The 27,568-nt window shown below is 37.8% G+C and overlaps 2 protein-coding genes across 2 annotated transcripts; one reads left to right on the plus strand and one right to left on the minus strand.

Moving 5' to 3' along the window:
- The first annotated feature begins 704 nt into the window (after nucleotides 1-704).
- DYTN (dystrotelin) lies at nucleotides 705-19,241 on the plus strand. The gene is made up of 14 exons (XM_066323303.1): nucleotides 705-753; nucleotides 2,772-2,846; nucleotides 3,792-3,993; nucleotides 6,091-6,176; nucleotides 6,743-6,831; nucleotides 7,530-7,601; nucleotides 7,945-8,108; nucleotides 9,026-9,137; nucleotides 11,282-11,427; nucleotides 13,005-13,173; nucleotides 14,854-14,924; nucleotides 16,969-17,128; nucleotides 17,742-18,213; nucleotides 18,751-19,241. Exons 1-14 carry the CDS (start codon nucleotides 735-737, stop codon nucleotides 18,852-18,854), a joined length of 1,941 nt encoding a protein of 646 aa, XP_066179400.1. The 5' UTR covers nucleotides 705-734; the 3' UTR covers nucleotides 18,855-19,241.
- Nucleotides 19,242-22,422: 3,181 nt separating this feature from the next.
- On the minus strand, nucleotides 22,423-27,209 carry FAM237A (family with sequence similarity 237 member A). The gene is made up of 2 exons (XM_066323304.1): nucleotides 26,793-27,209; nucleotides 22,423-22,835 (listed from the first exon to the last, which is right to left on the minus strand). Exons 1-2 carry the CDS (start codon nucleotides 27,199-27,201, stop codon nucleotides 22,687-22,689), a joined length of 558 nt encoding a protein of 185 aa, XP_066179401.1. The 5' UTR covers nucleotides 27,202-27,209; the 3' UTR covers nucleotides 22,423-22,686.
- Between the last annotated feature and the right edge of the window lie 359 nt (nucleotides 27,210-27,568).

The following is a 27,568-nucleotide window of genomic DNA, read 5'->3' on the forward strand; positions in this document are numbered from 1 at the left end:
TTTACTTACTGTTTTGCAACTGCAGTGTTAGCTGAAAGATAGTTACTACAGTTAATTCATATTTATATTTCTGTGGTTGGAAATATAGTGTACTTTAGAGCTTTAGTGAAATAAATCCTGGGGGGAAACATTCAATTTCCATTATTACAGGGACATAACTACTTTTGCTTTCACGGTTGTTTAAATAAGTAGATTCATGGTTAAGCTTCTTTTGCCTTTCCATATCAGCTCAATAAAAATAATGTCAGCTCAGTCTAAAATTTTAGTTCTCCTTGAAAATTTTAGAAAATATTTTTGACTAATAGCGATCAATGAATCTTGGGAAGAGTCTGGTGTAGATATGCCCTCTATAGTGACGTGATATTGTACACTATGGACGGTGTAGTAATCCTGCATGTAAACATTGAGCTCTTAATAGTGAAGGATCTCATTTCCTGTACTTAAAACTGTTTTGAGGATTGGTTTTGCCCTGCCACGATTTTGCAGTTACTTGAATTACTCCTATTTTATGCTGAGCAGAGAGCTTGCAATTTGCTGGCATTTCTCTGCACGTGGCACCAAAACTCTTTTGTTTAATGTAATTCTGTTTAATTTAATTTCTGAAATGCATCCAGTGAATTGTTCAGATTAAAAGGTTTAATTTGAATGATTCGATACGTCTCTGTCAAGAATATGTGGTTTTACACTTTGGTTTGTTTTGTTATAGAATACCTAATGCCATCTGTTAATTTCAAATGGATCCAGACTTGCAGGGTAAGGATTTTTCTTATTTTTTCCCAACTTTTCTCAAAAGGCATTTCTGTGTCTTTTTGAGCAGAAACTGCTGAATTTTAATGAAATCATGCCACCTTCAGAATCTCGGTGCTGTAGCATGTAAATTACAAATTACACAGTGTGATGTCCTGCTTTTATTGTTGGATCTGTCCTGGCACCTTCCTTTCCATTATCACATTGGCGTGTGGAATGATCAGGCACACAGGGCCATGATCCCTAAATTATAATAGATGCTGGGGTTTTTTTTTCCCATACTTTGGAATAGGCATGAAGGGTGGCCATACACTCCCTTTTTGGGTGCAAAGTCTCAGTCGATGCCTCATCTGCCGCAGAGCAAATAGCTCAAAATACTGAATAGCAGGTAACCAGCTGAAGATGTCAGGAGCCAGCACACTTCTATGTGTGTAGGAGCTCCTTTGTCAGCTGCTCAGCAAAGGGCATATATACTTCTTGAGATGATATTTGACCCACAGCAGAATGAATGCAGAAAACATGCTGGTTTTCTGTCCAGAGGGGAAGTTCCCTTCCTATGAGAAATGAAAGATTTTAATGTCCCTAATAGCCTCTCATCAATAATAATTCTAAAATGCTTTGCTATTTTACTTATGTGTCCTCACAAGTTAATTCTGGAACTGTGCTTGACAGGCACAGAATGCCCTACTTTGAGGCCACATTTTGTCTGTAAGGGGTGACTTGAATTAAGTAGCAGATGGCTACTAAAACAGATTCCCTTCACTTTGAAAATCATCTTGTATATGGAAGGTGTTTGAGTCGAATCGTATATATTTCTAGCATTTGTATTTGAAAAGAAGCATTTGGAACTTAATCCATGTCCTACTGAAAACTGTGGGAGTTGTTCTATTGCTTTCAAAAGGGCTTTGGATCAGCTTATCAAGGAAAGAGAACTGATGATGCGTGGAAGTCAAAACTCATTTTTCCCGTTGTATGACATGCTACACTACATCTCCAAATAATATCACAAAACATAGTATGACAAGAGCAGGACTAAACAGATGGTATAGCAGTTATTGGCATCTTCCTATAGCTTAGACAGCATCTGGGAACCAGCAGAGCCCATAATTTGCTGACTATTAATATTAATCTGGTGCATTTCTTGGAAACCATTGCACACAGATTGGCTCCTTTCCACACTGAACAGGTGAAGTATTTTGTGAGTTATTTCTACTAGTTTATATATATTTACTGCTTATCTTTAACCTCAGTCAACTGTGTATAACTCTCTGAAGTACAGGGAGAAAAGAATCTCTGAGGACAGAGGTACAACTGATTAATCCCTTTCTAGTTTCTGAAGTTTAGTGAACAAGCCTTGTTTTTTGGTCTTGAAGTTCTAGGAATGTGTGTAAAGTATCTGATATAGGTCACGGTCAGCATTTCTTACTTTCCACTCAGAAAAACATCCTTTAGTGAGGAATAAGCTGCAATCACTTAAGGGTGTGTGATTTAGTCAAGCAGATTGAGTGGGTTTCCTAAACAGAGATGTCAAAAGTAATTTGCTCTAGTTTGTCTTCTTCAAGAATCCCACATGTTGATCTTGACGGAAGATTTTTTTACTGCTTGAAACAATATGCATTCAAAACAATAACCCTGCTGTGCAGGCTGATAAACTGTTTTTTGTAAAAAGACATCTCTGATCAAAAAGCCTATTTGCCTGAAAAAATGTTTTTTCATTATGATCTTGGCTAAAAGTATGTGCTGTGCGTAACCCTCATAGGCCTTATCCTGATCTAGGAATAAACTTGATTCCCAAAGAAGCAGCTGTGCTCTCTATGTTAAATTGTCACTGTTTACAAGAAGACTGTTCACCCCACAAAGTTATTTGAAAAAGAAGAAAATGTTTTCTTTTTGTTTTCTTTTCCCCCCACCAAGTTTTTCTTCTGAGTGTTGATCAGCTCAAAACTCCAGATTTGGTTGTTTTGATTTTTAGTTAGTTTTGAATGAACCACTCTATTCTAATGTGTGTTTGTTTTCTTTCACAGGGGCCTTCAATGATGTTCAGAGCTCCGTATACAGAACAGCCCTAAAACTACGCTCAGTACAAAGTCTTTGCCAGTGTTAGTAGCCAAAGACAACCCTGTACTTTTACAGGGAGGAGAATCTGTATAAAATTTGCATTGCTGTCACCATGAGTTATTATGCTAACTTGCTCTCTCATTTTCCACCTTAGAGTTTCAGAATGGATTATGAACACCTAGAAGATCTAGGCAGTGCTGCATATACAAATTGATTTTTTTTCCCTATTGAATGTCAATGGAAATACATTAGTGAAATTCTGAAGTTATGAGAAAATAAAATTATTTTTACAATCTGCAACATTGCTATGTAGACACCAATGACAATTATTAATTTATATCTAGGTATTATTATGCTCATGAAAAGTCAAATTTTAATGTGTTTCTTAGGAGCTGATTTATTGGAAATAATCATGGCTTACTGAAAATGCATTGACTGACTATAAAAAAAGATGAGAGCAAAATAGAATATGATAGACCAGAAAACTCCTGGTTAATATTCATTCTCCCTGTCTGAAGTGAGAGAGAATTCAGTGCAAGCAGAGGGTTGTGCAACATAGTCCTGGTCACCTAGCTCACTTTGAAATTACTGCATATAAATTCTATATTGAGCTAAATTTAGTGGAAATCTTGAATTTTCCATTTGAAACAGTCTATTACTAAAAATGCACAATATTGCAAGTGAGGTCTTCAGGGTAGCACAGAGAAGGTGACTAGTTTGTTGGCCTTGGACATATTTCTTCCATTTGGGGATACTCTTCTCTATTCAGTCTGGTCTCAGCCCTGACATGGTTTATCTGCCTGATGCTCTGTGTCATTGTGGAAGTACCAATTCACACAGGTACTGGTTTCCTTTTATGTGGTGTACTGTTCTAGGCTTCATTTAACAGACTTCTCCTAGCTAGGCATTTCTGATAAAAAATAGTCGTGTTTCCATTCATGAAAAGCAAGGGATCCTCATTCATTTCTTCCTTAATTTTCCCACAGTGGATTTGATTGATGTTTCTCTAATTCAGCACATCTTATTAAGTGAACAAAGCCAGAGGGAAGAGCAGATTTCTCTGAACATGCAGCAAATCTCTACAATGCTGATGAAACTGTTCCAAAGGGCAAGATTAGAAAAACCAGGCCAGATAGATCCAAGAGCTGTTGAATTCACATTGAGCCTGCTGATTGCCATGTATGACAGGTGAGAAGAAGAATAAATGTAGATCCATTGTGAAGTACCAGAGAACCAAAGAATGATTTTTGTACAGGATCTTAAAGATCATATAGCTACCACTCCAAGTATTGCTAAACTAAGTCTGTTTCTACCACTCACAAACCATTTCTGTGTGAAACTCTCACATTTTGATTGGTTTTGCTTTATATAAAAACTAGGAATAGTTCAGTTGTAGGAATATGAGGCATAAAACTGCATCAGAAAAACAGTGGTCAAATGTTCCCAAAATTATCTGTAAATCCAGACTTTTGCCAATCTATGCTGACATTTTCTCTGAATGACTTTAAAGAGTAGCTCTTCTAACTTCCAAGATTTTGATACACCCGTAAAAAAGAATCCATATTTGCCTCTGGAGAGCAGTACCCATGCACAGGTCAGGAATTTGCCAGTCGCTTTTTGTTATTCATTTTTCTCAAGCTTAAAAAGTTCATCTACCAATTGTGAAACAAAATAGATGTCTCATAACTAAGCTGAACAGCTTAGTGAATAGAAATGTTTCTGAAAACAGTAAGGAAATGGGTCACAGAGTGTATATTCTTACGTATTGTTTGTGAATAGTGAGTTAATTCACTAAAGGCAGGATTGCTTTATGATTGTATCTGATTTGAAAGACAAAGACTAAGTTCATTGTACAAGTTATTTACCACAGGTGAAATTTTTCCCTTCTACATCACAGCAACATTTTTACTGAAAGTAAATGAGATGTAAGTGGTCTGCAGGACTTTTTCTTGAATCATTATTCATTGCTCATATGATTACTACTGCTTAAGGTCTCATTTTATCTTGGTCTTTTAGTCTATTTTCTTAGGACTGTAATATTTTTTTGCTGTTATTTCTTGAAAAAAAATCACAGATTTCTTGACATATATATAAGATAGAAAAAGCTTCTTATAATTTTCTAATCATATTTTTCATCTAATCATGTTTTCTCTGTAGAGTGCTATTCTCCACTATTAACACTGGGAAGTATTTCATAGGAGGAGCACATAGGAATTTTCCATGTTTGTGTGGTAGTTTACTTGATAAGCTTACATAAACATCTTAAGGGAGTTTGATTGCGTACTTTAGCTTTAGTCTTGGAGTTTTTACTCTGAAATTTCTGGAAAAACAACAATTTCCCATGCAGTTCATACTTTAGAGACTATATTGCAGCTTTACAGTGTGGGTTTATCTAAAGACTCTTGTAAATTACATTACAACTTTATGTAATGATATTTTGAAGTTTTGCAAAAATAATATTTTAAATATATATTTCCAGATTTTGTGTTTTTTTGATTGTTAGTAAGTACTAAGGATGGTAATTTTTTGCGCCCCCCGATATTTACAGTTCAGACTCTGTGTCAGAAATAAACAGATCAACTCCTACCAAAATACCTTTTTTGTTCATTTATATGTATATGGTGGCTCACAGCATACCCTACTACACAAGAGTCAAATCAGACATCTGTTTCCTAAACAAGCATTAATTAATGCTTGGCGATTAATGCATGATTAATGTCTGCATTGTCTTCACAAAAAAATTAGTGTTTTCATTAGGTGCCTATGCCACAAAATTGGGTTCTAAATTAATCTACATTATTTGTTATCTAACCATCAAAACTAAATGTCCTGCTCCTGCATATATCTTTTTGATTAAATTGAGTTTCAGTGAAATTAAACATAATCACCCCAAGAGAAGCTCAGTGCAGGTCTAGACTCAGATTGTATCCCTTTTTCACTATTGTATTTGGGAAGGCTTTCCACAAAAAAAAAAAAAAAAAAAATTAGGAAATACATTGTAAATGTAAAATTGTATTTTACTTGGAATGTGAAGTCTTTGAAGGAGATGTTGTCTTTTTGTCTTTTTGCTTTATGATTGCATGGTATCTTGGAACAGTTAACTCTGCAGTTATGTTCATTGACAAAGACATAAATTATCACTGAAATAATACTTTGGTTACATTTATACATATAAAAGGATACTTGTTTTTGAGTTTTCTTCCTACATAGTTCCTCCCATTCTATTCTTTAAAGTTTGTCTTTATATTCTCAGTGGATGTAGTGTAACTTATTTAATTTTCCTAGATCTGGAACAGGGTATGTCAAAACTAGATCTGCTGCAGCTGCCTTAATTTCCCTTTCAGGAGACACTCTACTGGCTAAATACAGAGGTGGGGAATGTGTGATTTTCTACATTGTCTGAAATACTGAACATTGAGGAAAATTTCCATTGTAATTTTTTTTTATTTTAAAAGAAAATTCAACTCTGCCATGAAAAAGTCAATTATGTCAAGTGCTTAGTTATAGAGAAAGGCTGATGCAGAATAATGCTTTTCAATCAATATCTGTAGCCATCTTTGCAATAAAGAGCCTCAGAAGAGGTCATAGTAAAGTTTAAATAGAGCTTCTATTGGCCTAACAGAAAAGAACAGAAACCCCACAGTTTTAAACTAGCAATTCACAATTTAAACAGAGCACTTCTTGTGTAAACATATTTAAATATTTCTCCTATTGTTGTAAGAATGAGTTCATTGCTTTCTTCCTTGCTTGCCTTCTCTTTCCCTCACTGTAAGGGAGAATTATGGTCACAGCAGTCACTGAGAGCCTGTTAGGTACATAATAAAGTGAAACTTTCTTGAGGGGTTTATTTGTTGGACTGCAGTTATCATAGCAGCTTGAAGATAGCTTGAAGCCAAGCTGGCTTTGCCAGATTCCAAGGTTTTTTTCTTGTGTTCAGCCTTGTTCCAGTTTTATGCTGTCCCTGATGGGAAGGAGACCTTGATTACCCGTAGTGCCCTGAGAAGCCTGCTAACAGACTTAAATCAGGTAATGCCATTGCAGTGCTGTTAGACAACAGATTTTGTAGGAGTTTTCTAACCTAGGAGAAAAAAAAAAAAAAAAAAAAAAAAAAAAAGCCTTCCTGATTGATACCTTTCACATTTGATTACCTTATGGGACTGAAGTTAATAGGATACTGTGGACATTGGAACCTATCATGCAAAGTAGGTAAAAGAAACAAATTCTGTCCCTTCTCTCAAAATAACCACTTGCATTACTGAATGCCTCTGTGCATTTGTGTTGCCTGAGCTTACAGGTCCTGCAAGCAGCTGGATACAACTGTTCCTAAAGCAACTCCAAAATTCAGATGTCTGTACTCATAGAACAGCTTGCAGGTGCAGCAAGTTGCCTTAGCATACAGGTATTTCCAGCTGAACTAGTGCTGAAAATGGGATCTGAAAATGACCTCTGAGATTTAAACTCAGTGTCCTTCAGTGTTATAGTATGGATACATAATATGTAGATCCATTACAGTAAGTGAGTTGGAAACAAATCATTCTGACACACCCTGAACTGTGAAACTGCATACTGATGGTATGAATATGAACGGGTTTTCTTCAGAGCAGTGTGTAAAATGACATTGCTATAGATACTCCACCATCTGTGTGCTGTCACTATTGCAGCAGAGCATGATGGGAACATCTGTTTTTTATTGAGGTGTTTCTGAGCCTTTCTTCTTGATGTAGATCCCAGCCATTGTGGGAGAAGGCTGCACTCTGTCTTGTGTGGAAATTGCGATTCATGACTGTTTCCATGGGGTGAGTGAAATTCTGATGTCCTGGGAAATTATTCTGAATGTTCCTGATTGATTAAAACTTCAACTGTATCACCACATAACATTCCCAAGTATCTACTTTTCAGAAGCAGGGCTGATGATCAGTCTCACAGAATGGGAGGATTTGTATCTATAGAAAAGATGCTCAGTAAGATACTATTGAGGACTCTTGCATTTATTCCAAAACCTTTGGAACCCAGTAACATATTACAGGAATGGAAAATGTATGCCAGCAAAATCCAATATCAGATCTTTTATTAGAGATTTTAGATAAACCACCAGCGTTTTTCAAGTGAATGTATGGATTTGAGACATATTTTTTCTAGGTTCTGAGTGCAGCTGTTGTTGAAGAAAAATTCCTGTCTTGGCTGAGATCAGAGCCTGCTGTTCTCCTGTGGCTCCCTACATGTTACAGATTATCAGCCACGGAAATGGTTTCTCACCAAGCTAGATGCAGAGTCTGCAGAGTTTTCCCCATTACAGGCATCAGGTGTGTCAATGGTTTTTAGCATCCACATAATTAGTTCTTACCATTGTTTGCATACCTTATAGGTTGTAACTGATGTACTAAGTAACAAACTTTGGATGTAATCTAATATAACCAGGAAAAGAGGATAGAGAGAACCACTGCAGTCTAATGTTCAAGCCTTCATCCTACTTCTCTTTAGCTCACTAGCACAGACATGACTATGAAAACTTGCCAAAGGTAAACTGGCAGTCCAAAGGTAAAGCAAATTAAACCTGTGTATCTCATTTCTTAGTTATTTTTCCTGTAACCAATTGTATTAACTGGCACATTTAATTTTCCATCTTAGCATCTTGGTCATCTAAATAATGTTATAAAGGCTCACCCCATGTTCTGCAGCAGTCACCTGGGGCAGAATTTGTTTTTGTCCTCCAGTAATACAGCATAGTGGTATAAAAAGAACACTATCCATTACATTGTGACCAGAATGCTCAGAAAAGCATTTTACTGTTACTATATTCTCACTGATTGCAAGCTTGCAGGTTTAGTTTGTTGCATTTTTAGGTTTTTGTTTACAAATCCTATATCAATACTACAGTTCCATGGGAGCACCAAATAGAGGTAAGCTGGTGCATAAGTAGCATATGAAGTTGCAACTGCATTCTGAAAAATGGGAAATTATGCTAGAATAATGGTTTCTTCCATGGACTGCATTTCAGTGCAGCAAATAAATAAGATCAAAGCCACTGGTGGGTTCAGAGAAAAGTCCACAATCATTTGGATAAAAGAACTTGAATTTAGAGAATGCTGAGGAAAGTCATTATTCTAAGATGTTTCTTTGCACTTCAGAGCCCAGGGGTCTGGATTTCCAGTAATCAAGCTTACTTACACCAAGTTCTGTCTTGTGGAAGGTAAATAAATCCTTTTGTTTTCCCTCACAGGTATCGCTGTTTAAAGTGCCTCAATTTTGACCTTTGCCAAGCCTGCTTTTTCACTGGCCGTCTCTGCAAACCACATAAGAGATCACATCCTGTTGTGGAACACTGTGTGCAGGTACAGTCCTATTGTCCTGATTCATTTCCCTGTTGAGGTTCTTTGTGTAGACAAGTAGACAGCAGATTCTTGGACTACATGTATTAGAAAGTTATGTGTATATTAGCCATAATGGCCATGACACATTAGTATTATTAGTCTGGGAACAGGTAGTCAGGAAAAGGACAAAACAGGCTTCTAACTTTAGGATGAGTGTTTTGTCCTAAAGTAACGGAATAGAGCTATGAAATACCCCAGTGCAAGTCTTCTTCTTAAGGAATTTTATGGTAAGTTTTCTCTTAGCAGATAATCCTTAAACCTGTGAAAAGTCCCCTCAATGTCCCAATGTTCCTTCATCCCAATCCCAACACAGACTCATCCAGAAATTAATTAATCCTAAAGTTATACAAACTCCTGCATGTCTTGCTATTTCTCTCTTTTCTGAATGTCTTCAGTCTTTCCACTTTATTGTAAACCTTTCTGACTCATTTGTCTCTGTCAGTCAGGGGTACAGCACAAAGAGGCGGCTTGTGCCCAACTAAGATCACATACCTGGACTCTGTTACAGGGGCAGTTTGTGCTATTATCACACTAGTAGCAAAGTACAACACTGGGAATTTGTGTTTGGAAGACCTGATTCTCCTTTGAGCAGGAGATTCCAGATCTTGCATGCAGCAGCAGATGAGTTTTTTTTTGTGGATCCGTATAACAGTATCCTTCTGTTAAAGTAAATGAGCTGAAAAGCGCTTAAGAAAATTTCCCTAGAAATCTGTACCTCCTGGTCTCCCTCCCAGTCCTCTGCAGTTAATGTGCAAGATACCTGGGCAGCCAGAGTCTGCACTAAAACTAAAGACTGTTAGTTCTTACCAAGGGGTGCTTTTGTAGTCACCCTTTGTTTGGGGTAGCATTAAAATCTTGCCACTTCATTGCTCTCTTCCTGAAAACAAAACCCTATTGCTAACATTGTGGAAAACTATATCTGGATACTCAATATCTGTGTCAAAAAATAACAGTTCAGTCCTCCAAATATTCTTCCTCATATTCCATCTGTTAGGAAGTAAGAAAATCAAATGTTAACTGTTCTCCTCATGAAGATATTTATAAGTAGAGACATTAAAATTAGTGTGAATGGAGAGTGAATGGGAGTGTGTGTTTGTGGAAGCACCAGAAGGAAGGGCAAGAGAGATAAAGCAAGGCAGGAGATGTTGCAGCCTGGATTGCAGCGACATTGTTGCTGCGGAACTGCAATTGAGTCACTGAACTTAGGTTTTCTTTATGAAGCCCTACTCTAACACAAACCCTGTAAATATTACTTTATAGGCCAAATATTACAATGCAGGCTAAAATCTATACGAAAATATAAAAGATAAGCTGCTCACTATGACAGATACCATTTTTGTATCTGTTGTGTGGGACATAAAATAATCAGCAGTCAGTTGCTATCCCCATACCTTCCATTCTTTGCAGGTGCTGTTCTTGTCTGGGTAGGTTTCCACACTGTCTTTATCAGGAGTTGAGCTGCTGACTGAGGGTTTAAAATATCAGCAGAGTTTTTCCTTACCATGCTGACACCTTGTGGTAATGTTACTACCACGGTGATAAGCACTAGGAGGCATGTGGTATGTTTTCCTTGGTTTCCCATTCAGTCAGTCAGGGCTCACCACGTGTTCTGCAGGAGTCACCTGAGGCAGAGGTTTTTGTCCTCTAATAATACAGCTGCTAAGCTTAGTTGTTGTACATGAGCCTGACACTCCTATGATAAATGGATGTGTATTTTACTGTATTCTGTGAGAGGAGGATGTGAGCCATAGAAGACTGTACCTACAAATGCTTTATACAAGTATAAAAGTATTTCTTCCTTAGATACTAGTCAGCAGAATTATTGTGACTGTGAGCTTAATCACTGTAACTACCAAAATCCTGTGCTAGGCATTTCCAGGCTGCCTGACTTTGATCCAGGCAGTATTTTGCCTAAAAGAATTGGAGCTGCTCTTGTCTGTAGTCCTGCAACATTTCCCACCTCAGCTCCCCTTTTAGGGTTCAGATAGCAGCCGTGAGCCTCATCAGATGGTGAACAGGTGGACCTTTGCTTTGGAATATGTCTGTTTCTGGGCAGTACCTGTTTGAAAAGTCACTTTCTTCTTTATTATCCCTCATTCCAATAGATGACAGCAAAGGCGAATGCAAAACACTTTATCTGCACCATCAGGAACAACCTGTTTCAAGAGCGCTGTAGAAGAAAAGAGGCTCAGAGAAGGACAGCTCTGGAGTCAGTGGAGGATAGGCACTTCCTTCCTGACAAAAAGACTTTGTGAGTTTCAGATGAATTTATAATCTCTGAATGTCAGGCTGTGGAATATTGCTTGATTATATCCTTTGAGTAAGGAATTTTGTTATGACAGATGCCATGTCATGAGTTTTCTATTAAAAAGAGAAAGAATTGCTGAGAAGTTGCTGCACATTTTTCTGTAGCTTAACTATGATTGCCATGCTGATAAACCTAATGATCAGTTGTCTTATAAAATATAACAAGCTTGTGTCTTGCTTCTGTCCTTCCTTATATTGTCTCTTCCACTCTGTTCCATTTCTTATACTAGCATCAAGCATTGCAAATATTTACTACCTTTACAGCTGCATGGGTTTTTAAGCACCTCTGTGAAAAATCCAGTGGAAATTAACTGTGAATACTTTCCACATGTGATCCACAGTGCATTCAATGGTAGGCATCCTACTCAAGTCCCATTAAATTGCAGGCCTGTGGAATTACTCACAATAGCAAGTAGATGATCTCACCATTCCTCTTCTTTCAGACCAGTTGTTTTGTTTGCTTTGGTTAATATTTAAAGTCATTACTGTATTTCCAGTGATCACAGTGGTTAATAATGACAATTGGAGGTTACGTTGAGATTTTTCTCGATAGCTTCTCCTTCCTTGCTATGAGATTTTGGTTGATATTTAAGTATGGAAACTGAGGGGAATGATTACAGGCGATTAGTGCTAGAAACATACAAAGAGTGAGATTCCTTCCTATTTGTATAAAGATTTAGCAACTATCTTGCATCTCACATATGTTCTCCAAATGAGGCTTCAGTGAGGCTGAAATAGGAAAAAGATGGTCAGTCCTCTCTAAAATAATTAATTTTATCTTTATGTGAAGGAGGAGAAAAATCTGTTTATAAAACTGGATTGTGCTTCTCTGGTAAGTTTTCAAAAAAATTACATACTATAAGACCAATGGATGATAGTTACAGTGATACTCATGGAGAATATTATTTCAGTGTTTGTTTTTTAGAATGTAGTGAAATGCAAAATGCCTTTCATTGCTAATATTTCATCTCTTGTTTTTCGCAACAAAATAATATTTAATCATTTTGAATGTAATCAAATCTTTCTGGAAGCAATTGAGATTTCTCTTTAATCCTGTGGGGGTTTGCTTACCTACTGCTTGGGTAGCAATAAGACAAAGAATTTGAAGTTGCTGTTACAGTTGTCACTGTGGGTCTGATAAATATCTAGGCTTTTCCTAGGATATAATGGACAGAACAGCAGGAAACCTTGCTATTTTTTGTAGTTGAATTTCCGAATATACTTAACTCTTGGCTAAAGGAAGCAAGAAAGAGAAACAGCAAATTGCATTGAGAATAAATGAGTGGAAAGAAGAACCTCTTGCTGAGATTCTGTTGGGAGAGTGGAATTTGTTTTCAGGAATTTCATTTTTTCAACCAGAATATGCCAGCAGGCATAGTAAGTTTTACTTCTTGCTTAGTCAATAGCACATCTGTCTGTCTATTTACACTGCATTGTTCTCTGCATTTGGATCTTCCTGGGCAGCAAAATTGTATGAGTCCTGATCCTTTCCCTACTCATTACTTCCCTGTTGGTATACAGTCCTCCCATGGAATTCAGTGCTTCATCACTGCCTGGTCCTGAAAATATGTCTTTCCCAGTGGACAGTTGTGTCCCAGAGTCACCCAGGTTCATACTTGAAAACAGGACTGTAATGAAGAAGAGTGAGAATAACAAGAAGACATCAGAGCAAGACAAGACAATAGCTCAGGTGAGCAAAACACAAAGCAGTAATAGTTCTAAAGCTGTGAAGAAGACCTAGCAAGTTAATTATCTAATTGCCTTCTAATTCCAATGAAAATGTAATGGGCAGCTTCGCCTTTCTGTTAATTCCTCACTTACAGTGAAAAATGTGGAATCTGAAAACTTAGTGAGGTTTGGATTTGTTATCTTCCCAAGATCAGTGACTAACTCCTCGACTTCCATGACCTTCAGAAGCACCTGGAAGAATATTTGCTTTGGGGTTTTTTGGTTTGTTGTAGAGTAGCACACTAAAGTCTAAATGAGTCTAGAGTCCTCTTGCTATTCTGACAGTAAAATAGGCCATCATGTCTTCCTACTGCAAGCAAATGTCAAAGAGGAATGTCTGAATTCTTACTAGACTCAGGCCATTTTCGTTACCATGGAAATAGCAAGAGGACAGAATGGGCCCTCTTAGGATAAACCCAGAGCAGTGTCCACTCCAACTGAAATAGCTAATTCACAAAAGGCCTCCATTAATCTGTTCCCAGCTTCCCTCCAAAGAAACAATGCTGAAAGAGTGGGTAGGACAGTGTAGATAAAAATAAGTACATAGCAATTTTTTGTTTCTAAATTTTTTGAGAGGTTGGTAGCTCTGAACTTACTCAGAATACAGGGAACACTGGGTTGTGTTCAAACCAGTTTGGTCATCCACTCATCTTGCTCTTCCCAGGAGCCAAGGGGGTGCAGTAACACAGAACTAGCCTCTGTGTGTCAGGTCACTCCTTTGGCTGCTACTCCTGTGCTGCCCTTTGGAAGACCTGTCTTTTAGAACTCTGCTGCCCAGCTCAAGGCATAATGCCAGCTAGCAGATATCTGCAGGAGAAGTTGTGGGCAGACATTGCTTAAATATAGAATTTTGATGGCTGGCATTTGTCATTTTAGAAAACAGCAGGACAGAACTTGCATCACTGTGCTGGGATTCCGGCATTGCTATCTTGTTTATTTTTTTCTCTGGACTGAGAATTCCTTTTGAGCAGTTTTATACTATTTTCTAAAATCTTATAGTGCAGATTATTTCCACTTAGTGAAAAGATGTGGACAGTAAGTCCAACGATTGCTTTTAATAGAATCCATTAATATGGAGGTCGTGGGCAATCAGCTGTTAGTCATAATTTCCTGGCAGCTCTTATTCCTGCCCAACTTATATCATAGCTTAGCTGGAAAGTGTTTGACTCCCTGACTTCTGGGCTACTGTTCTCTGCATGGTTAAAAGAATGCTACTTCCATCTAAAGACTGGGAGTTTCTCTTCTCTCTTATACATACAGTCTCCATCTCCTTGTCTCAAAGCAATTGTGGGACTTGGGAGAGGTTGTTCGCAAATCAGAATATTCAATTTTGAAGAAATTTTTGGGAATGTGGATTTTGTTCTAATTTCCGACAAATTCTTATACACTAAAATTTGTCATAGATCAAAGAATTTGTTCTATAGAATAAATTTTCCGGCCATTATAAATACTTCAATGCACCAGTTGATTGTAATACATTAAATTAAAAATTAACTAGTAAATCTGTAAAACAGACCGAGTCCAAAATTTGACATGCACACCTATAATAAAACTTGCATAGAAGAATGATAATAAAACTTGCATATAAAAACGAAATGCTATTGCTAATAAAGTTATGAACAGATACTTCTTTTTCTTTTAGGCAATAGCCTCTTTTGAAATGGAGGTGTTAAAAATGCAGAAATCCATTAAAAGCATTCACAGTGACAGCAGGTAGGTAAATGCAGTAGTACACAGACTGAAGACTGGCAGGCAGTGCTGCTCCAGCTGGAGGGCTAGAAGACAGATGATTTTTCCATACTTTGGAAATTTTGAGATCTAAAAAAATCCTATCAAATGAGGATGAACAATGAAAACTCAGCAACAAGAATTTTAGATGGAGATCACTGGAAAAACAATGGCAAAGGAAAACATTTTGGTTTGCTTTCATCAGCATTTCTGCAATTGCTAGTTTACATTTCTAAAACTAATTTTTAGCCAAAAAGATGTTCATCCACGTAAAAATGTCAGAATAGCATACTTTTTCAAAATTTTCTCTGATTAAGACTTAATGAAAACAAATTTCATAATTTGCATGAAGCTTTTAAATCAAAGTAGAATTTTTTTCTAAAAAATATACTGTACATCAAATAGAGATTAATAGGCTGATTATAATAACTGTTGGTATAACAGTTTATCACAGAAGTTCCTTCCGATAGTCAAATCTTTGACACTGTAATATATTAATTCCTAAATTAAAAATCTTTCGGGAGGCTTGTTTGCTTGGGTGACATGGTAAGGGGGAAGTTGATGTTTGAACAACAATGCTTACCTTTTACTTGCATTTTTGCCTTCCTCTCCTTCATTTTTGTAGTTGTATATAAATGTATTCTCAATATAACCATGCCTATGATCTCTGGAAGTGATGGAATTACAGTGAAGTATAGAATTTGATTCTGAATCTACTCTCTTTATTTCCCTCAGTGTGTTCAGTTCCTTCTGTTCCTATTCTGTTTCATTCCAAGTACAATTGCTGCTCCAAGTTCACACAAGGGCACTCCAAGATTAGAGCTAAACAATTGCAGTTTCATTCTAAGTCTGTTCTCACTTGGGAAAATAAAGAGATATGGCAAAGATCTTCAGCTTTCTTTTAGATTAGCACTCGTTGAGAGGATATTTGGTATGCCTGCTTCTATAATGCTGCTCTGACCCAGAGCTTATCATAGAACTGGGTGAATGAATCACATTACTCATGGGAAACGCTTTATCCTTTTTTGTGGACAAGCATTCACCTGTCTGTTCAGAGAACTGGGCTCTGAGTTAGCTGAAGGAGGACAGCATTTTACAGTAAAGTGCCATTAAATGTTAGAAGGGTGCATTGTAGTATTAATTTTAATTTTGAATGGTCTGACTTGCTGTCTCATTCAGAGAAATCTTGCATAATTCAAGTGAAACTGATGGGGCTGTTGTCTCTAAGCCAAAGCATAACCAAGAGAAAGTGAATCAGGTGAACTTCTGAATGTAACTAAGCAAGGCTGATAACTATCTCAGATCTGTGATTTGAAGCAGTTGGTTTATTACTGTTGTGTTAACAAATTTTACCGTCTGCACCTCACCTATGAGGAAAGCAAAACTATTGCTACCCTGACTTCTTAGAAAAATCACAACTAGAACAGAATTATGAATAGTATTTCTGTCATACTGTGCTCTGAGTAGGTAATTTCTAAATCTCTGATGTGCATGAGAGGGTGGCACTTCTGATTGCAAAAAACAGAGTGTTTTTTCAAAGACAAGTGGCCTGTGCAGAAGCCATTGATTAAAGAAGCTGCAGAGAATACCACGAGAAAGAAGAAACTCTGTCAAAGGGGTAGAAGCTGCTTTTACTTAGTTGTTTCCCAGGCATATAATGGGAAACATGCATGTTTTGCAGATCAGGGAGGTGCTATAAGTAGTTTGCTTCTATACAGAGGGATTGCTATTGTCTTTCCTGTTGCAGCCACCTTTGTGGGAAAGGTAAAACCCCAGGTGCAAGGTCCAGTCCTGGCCACAGTTCTACTCAGCTCTTGTATTTCCTCATCTGGAATACTCGTGTTCTTGCTAATTCCATGGATACAGTCCAGCTTCTGAAATACTAGCCTCTAACCCCAAAGCTGACAAACATTTCCTGAACTGGTAAAGGGGATAAAGTTTGTGCTAAAGTGTTTGCTCATTTCCATGACTGCGTATATTTGTGTATGTCTGGTCTGGCAAAAATCCCAACCTCCTGTATCTCTGGTAGGTACATGAAGAAGCAGCTCAACAAATGGAAGGACGAAATGCAATTTCTTCATAATTGCCAGGAAGAAAAAAGCTGTAAAATAGAGGCAGAACTCCAGAAACTGAGAGTAAGCCATGAAAACCTGCAAATGACACTGCAGCACATGAAGGAAGATGTAAAGGTATAGTGATATATATATCAAGGGTTGTCACAGCTATGAGGCATTACTGAACACTAACAACTGCTTTTCTGATAGACCAGCACTCTTAATACCATTTCATGCACCTTCCATTTTTATTTTCAGCCACCTTAGGTTATTATCTTCAGAGAAAGCAGATAAGGTCTTTCCAGCAGGGATTTTCTTGTCATTCTGTGTATATCTGGCATCTAGAACAGATATCCATGTTAGCATTTAAATACTACTGCAATGAAAATAATGAATATTCCAATAAGAGTTTCCAACAAAAGTGTTAGATACTTCATTGCAGTCTGTTCTTCTGAAAAGAGTCAAAGGGCTGGCATTGAATAAAAAAAATGTTGTTCCTAATTGCTGTATTTTACTGGGATGTAATACAGACATCTTGTGCAAAATATTTTATTTGTTTTCAATTGCAGTGATTCTTATCATTACAATTATTCCTGAGATTCTTAAAAGGTCCTTTTTTCACAGAAAATGCTTACATATTTTCCCCTACAGCATTTTTGTAGCATTTTCTGCAATGCTGTTTTAGTATTACTGGCAAACTGAAATATCAATTACTTTTACAATGTATTTTCTGTTTTTTCTATTGTAGAACATGCTGCAGTCATCAGAGGATCCTTTTGCACAGTGTCATAATACAATGCCAAGAAATCCACATGTTCTGCCTGAAAGGAGAATGCAGAGTGAATTAAATCCTGCCCAAATAAGGCCTACTTCCAGAGAATATGCAGAATGGAAACCTTTGAATCCCCCGAAGTCTGTAAATAGAATGCAGCTTTTACAGACACCTGAGGATCCCACTGCAGTGGACTTTGTGTTCTCAGACGACCCACTGGAGTCAGTGTTCTTGCAGAGTGACAAACCCTTTATGGGGCAGCATAACAAAGCAAAAGAGAAACAAACATATCCACCTAAACTGACAGAAAACTCTCTTGGTGGAATGGGGAATACTGCTCTTATTCCCACTGCAATGCAGATACCACCTGATGAGAAGGAATTCAGAGAGGAATTGGAACTGCTAATGATGAAACTGAAGGATACACTGTCTCTCCAAACCCAATCAGGTATAAATTCTCCCATCATCTTGACAGTGTCTTCTTACCTTCATTGTGTTTATTCCACAATATTGTTCATATCATGTAACCCTCAAAGGAAATTCAGAATCTTGCTTTAGCCTTTGTAGTATTATTCTATATTGTAAGGTAGAGCATATTCCAAATATAGCCCCTACCATTGGACTGATTTGGAACTGGATGAGTCAAAGCTCCTAAGAGGTAGTCAGTCTTGGCAGTCAATTAAGGAGCAAATTTAAACTGATGAGGGCATGAGAGGTTTTTGCTCTTGCCACTTCTGTGACACTGTAACTATAACTCTAGTCCAAGAAGACTTCCAGCAGTACAAAATCCCACTGTAATCTATGGTCTTACACAGTAGAGGTTTAACACTCAGGATGCCTGACTTTTGGTAATGAGGATGTAATAAGGAATATGAGAGAAAAGGCTGATGTTTCTACAGAGTTATCTTAGAGATTTATAAAGTTTTCTAGTGCTCTGGCAGCATCCAAAAGCTTGGAAAGACTTAAAATCTGTCCTGCTTTTCAGCCCAACAAACTGCTTTGCACCAGGAGTTCTTCTCTGCAGCTGAGCATGTTTGCAGCTCCTTTTCTGACCTCATCAACCATGTAATTTTACCATCTTGTAAATGATGGAAACTACATTCACCTTACAATGTCACTGAACTATTAAGGTAACTAATGCCATGTCTCTTAAAAGAGCTTCTTTAAAGTGTCTCAGATGTTGCCTGTAATAACACAGCATGACAGATTTCTGCATTTACTGACTTCACTAGGAACATTTTGTAGAACTGTGTTCTTTATCTGTTGGTGATTTCCAGCTCCCGTGCTGTGACTTCCTCAGCAGTGCAAAAGATTGCTCATTTCTCTCTCTTTAGCTGTTGATATCCCATGCTCAAGTTACTTCCTTGGAATGGTTCTGTATTTCTTGTTGATGCCAGCAACAAGGAAAAGTTTTTTTTCCTGTAATGTACTGAAGAATTTTAAAGACCTAAGAAATGGAAATTATTCAGTACCACTTCAGAGAGAAAAAAACATACAGTCAGTTATTTACTATCACTCTTTATACAGTCAGTTATTTACTATCACTCTTTAGCAGGAAGTGCTAAATAAGTATGTTCGTATATGCTCAAAACCAGTAATGGTTCAAGAAAATTTGCATACTTTTAAGGATTTTAGTTATGTCACTGAAATGATACCAGCTTTCCAAGAAAGAAAATAGTCTTAGTTTTTACAGATTTTTTTCTGTGATTACAAATAAAATAAATATCACTCATGTGAAAACAAGATATTTTTTTGGAAACTCTGGAAGAAAGGTTAGGTAAATTTTATATTCTGAAGCTTTGTTTCATACATAATCAAACAGTGTTTAAGCTGATGTGATTCAAAAGGCTAATGAAGAGCATACAGATTAAGAAAAGCTTCATAGCAGAACTCTGCATGGATTTTCCATGTAGATTTTCCTTGTGTTGTATTTTCCAGAATGAGTTATAATCATCGAGATAAAGGAATTGGCTGACTCATTAAAGAGGCTAGAAATCTTATTTTTTATTGGCAGCACCCCAGCCATCTACTTGAAAGACCTTACACTGTGGTAGTGAGATTAATGAACATTCTTCATTCTTTCTGCTGGTTTTGGTCAAAGGAGGCCTGAATTACACATACTGCAAACACTCAAGAATTTACAGCAAGAAATAATGGTATGCTACTGGAAGCTAACAAGTGATCAAGTGGTTTGTCTCTAGCAAAGGAAGTGTTAAAAGGGTGAAAATTAAGAAAAGTAACTTATTGAGGGAGGACCCTAGAGAACAAATAATGATGACGTAATTGGAAAGTGGATACACCCATATCATAACACAAATAAATATACTGTGAGATAGAAGCTTAGTAGGTTTTGCAATACGCCAGTACCAAGAGACACACACAACAATCCAAGGATTCTTGATTATGGGAAGATACCCATCAGTTTCTGATGAGGCTTCAAACCTCCTTCTAGTGCATGAGTCTGAATTAAACTTGGTTGGAAACAGAAGCAACTGACAAATGCTGGTTTGGTCTGAAGCAACATTGAACAGACCTGGAGCACAAATTCTTACAGATAGATATTCCTGAACTACCATGAATTCTTCTTTTATGTCAGTATGTAAAGAATAAAGAAACTTTAGGAATTGTTTTTCCATGCTAAGAAGCAGTAGTTTAGTTCACAGATCCCTGTAAGATGAAAGGGACAAAATCACAAGATCTTTATTTTGTTATTCAGTTCAGCTGACAGTGAAGGAACTTCAGTCAGACATGTTCATCCCATCCTTCTTCTGACACACTCTGAAAAACAGTAAGCCAGGAACAGTATCTCAAAAATAATCCTAGCTCACTCAAAGACCTGCCATGAAGTTTATAAGGAACAGTGCTAGGAGGCAATATCCTGTCTTTGAACACAGTGACAGTTTTAAATGTTCCTGTATAGCAGATCTACTTTCATCTCATACTGAGAGCCCATGCTTTTTTTTTAATATAGACACTCTTTTATCACTTGCACTCTATCACTTGCAGGTTTACATGTAGTTAGTTGTATTCCCTTTTTTATTTCAGCACAATTAATAACACAGATTGTCTCTTTACATCAGCAATTTCCAGATGTTCTCCATAGTGTGATCTATCCTAGACATTCATCTGTTTTGTCAGTCTTGCCTCCATGTCCTTTCCTGTTTGTGCCTCAAAGGCTGAATTTTGCTACAGCCTATTAATTAAGAAGCTTATTGAAGCAGAAAAGTATTGCAAATTCATTTAAGCTAAACATCATCTCAGCCCATATTGGTATTTCTGTCTGAAGGGAGGAAGAAAGCTGCCATGAGCCATTTCCTAAGGGATCCTGTTGTTGCAGGTGGGACCTATCTAAAGTGGAAGCACTAACATCTGCCCAAAGGGCTTTGTGGAAAATCATCTCAGTTAAACAGAACCTGTTCAGATAATCTGATTTCACATTTGCTGGAGCTTGGGAGAGTATGGGAACAGGTAGCATCTGCTCTATGCCAATACCAATCCTCCTGGGCTGAGGCATCCAGCCCGTAAACACTCTTCATCAGGTGCTGGTCTTGCTAGCTGTAAGGGACTGTGAGTGAAGACTCTTCTATTGATACAAAGGTGCAACAATGAGGGTTTTTAAAGTTATATTACAATAATGCAAATAATTAACAGCATCAGGAGAGCAGAGAGTAAATCTGTTGTAACAGTGCTCCTACTGCCATCCCATGTAGGTAGCAAACCACTCTCATAGGCTGTGGCTGCAACTGGCTGTTGCTGAGTACAGTAAACTCTGTGTTCCTGTGTTTATCCTGCTTTAGTGTTCTCTCATCTCTTGAACATTTTTTAAATGGTTTGCTGCATGCTTAACTTGAAGCACAAATTCAGAAGCTGCTAGCCAGCCCTCTTACAGTTTTTGTTTGCTTCCTTAAATCAGAATTTCCCTCCATGGGACCATGATTAAACCTTATTTTGTTCAAGCCAGTAGCCATTTCAAGATTTCTTTATATATTTTGTTACTCGAACCTATTTCTGCAAGTTGATGAACAACCAGGAAGTCCATTTTACTGTGGGCATTTGGGAAAAAGAAAGAAACCCCACCAAATACTGCTACATGCTCAATGAAAGAAACTTTGAATGAACAACTAAATATAATAGCCCTGGAAAGATGAAATCCATAGTTTCATCCAGCCAGTCTGGCAATAGAAATCATTTATATTGTAACAGGAATCAAATGTTACCTGCCATAAGTTGTTTTGCATTAATTTAGTGTCACATTGCCTATTAGTGTTATCAATAAGGGTCAGAAGAAATTGATTTTTCTACAAAGAACTTGTGAACTAAAAAAGAAGCAAATGCAAGTTATGTATGAGAAATTCTGTGATTGAACATTTTAGATGTGAAAGCAGAGAAGCTGATAAAATCTATTAACCCTTCTACTGGAAAACTGAAAACATTCTTGGAAGGTATTTTCATGTAGAAATATGTACTATTTTTCTTTAGTAGCACGATGTCTGTGAGCAGGGGTTTCTCTGTACAAGTGTACCACTCTGCATACAACCAAAAATCACCAGCTCTTCTCTAATCCTGCCTTGGAACCAGTGGAGGTTTTTTGACAACTTCCTTCTCTGCTTGTCTGTTTTATTGAAGGATCAATTATTTCCTGTTTTGGCACCCAAAAGACAACAGTTTTAACAGATCACATGTATTACAAGAAGCCTGATGTATACACAGATTAAAGTAGGCAACTGCTTATAAATCATGCAGTTTAGTGGGGAGACTAAATTCAAAGGTAATTAAGAAAACCCATAAATCCAAGTTAATTAGAGGTATAGTGCTCGAAGTTACATGCCTTCTTCCACGACATAAATTGACATCAATGGGGATTGAAATGCAAATAATAAAGGGTAACAGTTAAAAATTATCTACAAATCAAAATCTTAGACTATATATGCCATTTCCTCTTTTTTCCTAGCACTCCAATGATTCTTCCAAGTAATATAGATCTACTCTTATGTATGTGGATACTTATTAAGTCTTCAAATGAGTCTTTCTTCTTCAGAACTGGTGACCTCTGAATATGAGAAAATGTCCCTGAAAAGTGACATAAAAATGCATATAAGTAAATAATTTCAAGACAGCAAAGAGCAGCTGAATACTCAGTTTCCCACATCTGTATTTCCTCTGCCTTTAGCTGGTCCTCATTTTATCAGCATTGGCCCCAAGCCTCTTGCTCTGGTGATAGCCATATCCCTCCATTTGCATGTTGCCTCTCAGTGTCAAGTCACTTTGATCTTTTCCCAGTATGGACCTTTTCCTTTAGTCTTCCTATAAAACTCTTCTATTTGTAATTAGCAGAACCAAAGTGCTTAATTCTGCTGAGAATACTACTAACTCACTGGCCTGTTATCAACCTCTCTGCACAGTAGGTGAGATCTCTCACGCTGTGTAGTAGCACATTTATATTTCCTTGAGGAACTATGGGGTATTTTCTTTGCAATGAGCTCTAAAAGGCAGTGGGTTGGTTTTCTTTCTTTTAGACATATTTGTCTTCTGAAAAATTAACTGATTGACACAGGACTTGCTTATTTACTTGCTCCGTTGTACAATAGCGTTTGCCCCACTACCCCCCTGGCGCCCTGCAGAGTTGGGACAGCAAATTACATGTGTCTTGGGCCAGGTGCAAGGGCTGGTCTGAGCCTTACCACCTGCACCTGTGAGAGAGGTATGCACAGCTGAGGCCACTGAGTGGTAAGGGGCACTGGGACTGCTGGGGCAGGGAGAAAAGACACAGAGGGGGTTTAGCTGTAGCTTTTAGAAGTTTCCAGAAAGGATGTGTTATGTTGCTTCTTGAAGAGGATCTTCTTGTACAACCGCTCGTCAGGAAGATTGCTGTGAGTAGAGAAATTATGTTTTCCTTGTGGTTCTAAAGTCTTTTTTTGGTTAAGGCTTGTTACAACTCTAGTGTAACTGCAGTGTTGTGATAGATTGGAAGTGCATTTATGAAATCTGCTTTTTAATATTGTCTGGATTTTGTTAGGGGAAAGGGTTGAGTTACTAAAGATAGCTTGGCCAGGTAACTGAAAAACTCTCCCTACTTGTCTCTACTTAAAGCTGCTTAACACTTCTCTGCAGAATATCTAGGGAAGTTGAAATGCTGCTGTTAAGTGTGATTTTAGGTGGATTGAGACAGTTTGTCAGATTATTCAACTGTTCCAATTTCGTAGTCAATTTCATGGATTGTGTACAGTTTAAGAGTATCTTTAGGCTGTAAATACAGTCAAAAGCCTGGAGAGACTAGACTGGTCCATAAAAATGTTTAAATCTGTAAGTCTAGAACTAGGCTACTCCTCCTGCTTCTTGGTGCACACTTGAAGAGAATTGTTTCCCAGGTGGACCAAGTATGGGTAACTGTGGAAGTGCCTCTAAGATGTGGCAAAATAGTTTTGTTTGGGGTTTTGGGGGTTTTTTTTGTTTGGTTGGTTTGTTTTGTTTTTGCTTGGAGGACTTTTTTTTTCTCCGTAAAAGTTCCTGATTCTCAATCTTTATGAGTAAGATTTATCCATTAGTTCTGAAATGTAATGCTAATAATAACACCTTAACATCCGCATTTCTGTGCCAAATTCAGGTTTCTGTCTTGCTTTTTCCAATTCAGTGGTATGTTTAAGGAACTACAGTGAATGCAGGTTACAGACTGCTCCTCATTCCTCATATGATCCTGTTTGCAGTTCAATATGTTTGGGATTTGTTTTATTTTTTAGTTTTAACTATTTAAGAGGAATAAGATTAAAACCTTGGGTATGAGGCAATAAAGTTACCAACTGTTGCAAAAGTAACAGTATAAAGCAAAAAAAAATTGTTTTATTTTTGGATTTTTGGAACAAGTCTACTGAAAGCTATTTATACCCACCCATGTAGATGTGAAGTACACAAGGTAATTTAAGTGCTGTTAGTGCTGCTCATGGCGCTGAGAAAACAGGCTTGTACCTCTCTTTATGCATAGCAAGTGGAAATTCTATTCCTCATCATTCACTATGTGATTTCTATCTGCAATTATTACCAGTTGATTTCTACTTTCACTGGTGAAATAAGGCAGTAGGATCACAGGTTACAGAGATTAAAACAGCTGGCTTTGTTAAGAGACTGTGAGGCTTGGATGAGAAGTTAAATAACTCCTCTGAAAAAAAAAAATCTGTCACTGCTGTAAGCTGCTACAGACAGATTGTTGTGTAGAGAAACTAGATTAACTGATTACAATTCACAAAACAAAGAGGGTGTCACTATTTAGTAGTACTTAAAATCTCCTTGTATTAGAGTGAAAAATAGTCAGCATTTATCATAAAACCCTTAATTTGATTCTTCAAAATCCATCAGACTGTTACTCTTTAACCTTGATTGGAACAAAAGCTCTTTGTTTAGGAAAATCACAGTGTGATATAGATATGTTGAGCTAGATGTAAACAAAAGGCTAAGTGGGAGTTTAGACAGTGATATTTGAAGGTGTAATCCCAAACAAAAATTAATCTGGTGCTTTAACCTGGCTGATTATGTCAGTTTTTGACAATTCTACTACCTCATGTGTCTAAAGCTGTGTTCTGTTTGCACCCAAAAGTGCATCAGTCTGGTAACGACTGAGCTACTTGTTGTCTGTGTGATGTCTAAGACCACTTGAAAACCAGAAAGGTGTTCTGTGCTGCATGACAACACAGTAAAGGTCCAGTCAGAACTCAGGCTCTTTGCAGAGCAGGATAGGATGCAGTCCTTGCTTTTAAAATGCAGGTAGTGGTTGTTTGACTCATAGTTTAGAAATTGACCCTGTGTGTGCATTTTTCAATCTGAAGGGATTGATTCAAACTCAACTCCTATCTCAAAGTTTGGGATACTGCTTGTAGGTAATAGGGTAAGGACTTCTCAGTCCTTCCTGTCCCAGAGTCTAGCTTTCAATACTTAAAAGTGTTTTCAGTTTGTGGGCAAGAGGGGGATGATCTGGTGATCTACTGTCCCTGGGATGCAAGAATCCTGAGTTGAAGTCCATTTTTTAGAGACACTCTAATGGGTTCTTGCTCAGAGGGGCTCTTCATTATTCCATGAACGTTCCCCCAAACATGTTAATAACTAAGACACTGCTCTAGGAAGTAGAGATAAGGCTCTCAATCTGTTGAAATGTAAAGGCAGTTCTGCCTTCTCACCGTGGGCCCATGCACTACACTGTTGGTGATGGCAACAGCACCTCTACCTCTCCATCAAATTATAGCACTTACCCCAATGTGAAAGTGGATATTCTGGATATATTTGTTGTAGTTGTAGTGGATGTATTTGTTGGTAGCAGGATCAGAGCTGAAGCCTTGGAAGGGACTGAGATTTAGGAAAAGCTATACTGTATCTCCCTTTTGGAAATGAGGATGGCAATTGACAATATGGAGTAGGGACAGGGAACCTGGAGACTAGGAGTTACAGCATTTAGTGTCACAGGTAGTGGTGTTCTCCCTGGAACTGTAGTTGTCTGAAAGTCTGCATGCATCTAAGTCCTAGGCCTGTTTCCTTTGTGTGTTGGGTGAAGTTACCAGTATGGAAATGGAAAATATCTAGTGGCTGAAAGCTAGATGGCAGGTAGACATATCCTTACCCTTCTGCCAAAAGGCTGCCACTCTCCCCAACAGCCCAGTCCAGTGCATTCCTCTCAGAATGGGGAGTTCAGAACTAGCCTATTCATAGTACAACTGTGGAAGAATGTATTGGTATATTCAGTTGCTGAGCTGCCTTCTTTGTTTGAATCCTTCTGTATTATACTTTCTGCTGCTTTTTCCTGCCCTATCAAACAGAAACTTAAAAGCTGTTGTTAGCGTTTAGATTGTTTAGAGGTCAAATTTTTACTGAGATCACATTGAACATAAACACAGCTCTACACTTCACTGGGAGGAGTAGGGGGTTTTTGCACAGCACTATCCTGTTTCTGTATTGTTACCACACAGCACAATAGGCCTCAATCTCTTTTCTTTCCCACTAAACTCTAATTATTGCCCATTAGATGCATATTAAAGGAGTAGTGACCTTGGTTTCTCCCTGTGAACTGAGAACGTAGAGTAGCTGTCTTCTGTTCAGCTTCTGCCAGCTGCCTTCTCCCCAGGCCATGGGTTCTGGAAAGCACACAGTCCACATAGATATCCCAGAAAAGTTGTGCCAGGTCCCAGAACAAAGCCCCATGTTTCAAGTTCTCTGAGGATTTCAGAAAGATCATGAAGTCCCAAAAGCCACTGACAGTGTCAGAAATGCGAGGCTTCCTCATCTCTAGTAAAACAGCCGAGGAGGATTCCCAGCACTGGGGGTCTGCCCGCCCCAGAGCCAGGGGATCAATTTGACTATGGCAGAGGAAAGGTGTCACACAGAACACTGCCATGAGTAAGAGAGAGCAGGTGAGTCTCATGCTGCAGTGGATTCTTCCTCTGCTTCCAAGATCCATTGTGTCACTGAAATATAAGAAAACCAAGAGAAGCTGAAAAAGTCTCACTCTTAGATGCAGGAATAAAGTCCTGTTACTTTGCATGATATACAAGGCACTCAGATATTGTCTCTGCTCCTTCAAGATTTGTGTATGCTTTTTGCATGTATATCAATACTAGAGGAGTTGCAATGTTCTGTGCAGTAGAAGCATGTGTCAAAATGTTAAATCATCCTCAGATCTGAATGATGAACTGTCCTATCTGGAAGTTCTTAATGTTGAAAGTTTTTTGCCATTTTTGCTTCACAAGTCCCTAATATTTTTCAGTAAAAATCCATCCCTCTTTACATAACTTAAGCTTTTAGGCAGTCTTGCTTTTCTCAAAATT

Source organism: Sylvia atricapilla, chromosome 7 (genome assembly GCF_009819655.1).
Source record: "Sylvia atricapilla isolate bSylAtr1 chromosome 7, bSylAtr1.pri, whole genome shotgun sequence".
NCBI classification, from domain to species: Eukaryota; Metazoa; Chordata; class Aves; order Passeriformes; family Sylviidae; genus Sylvia; species Sylvia atricapilla.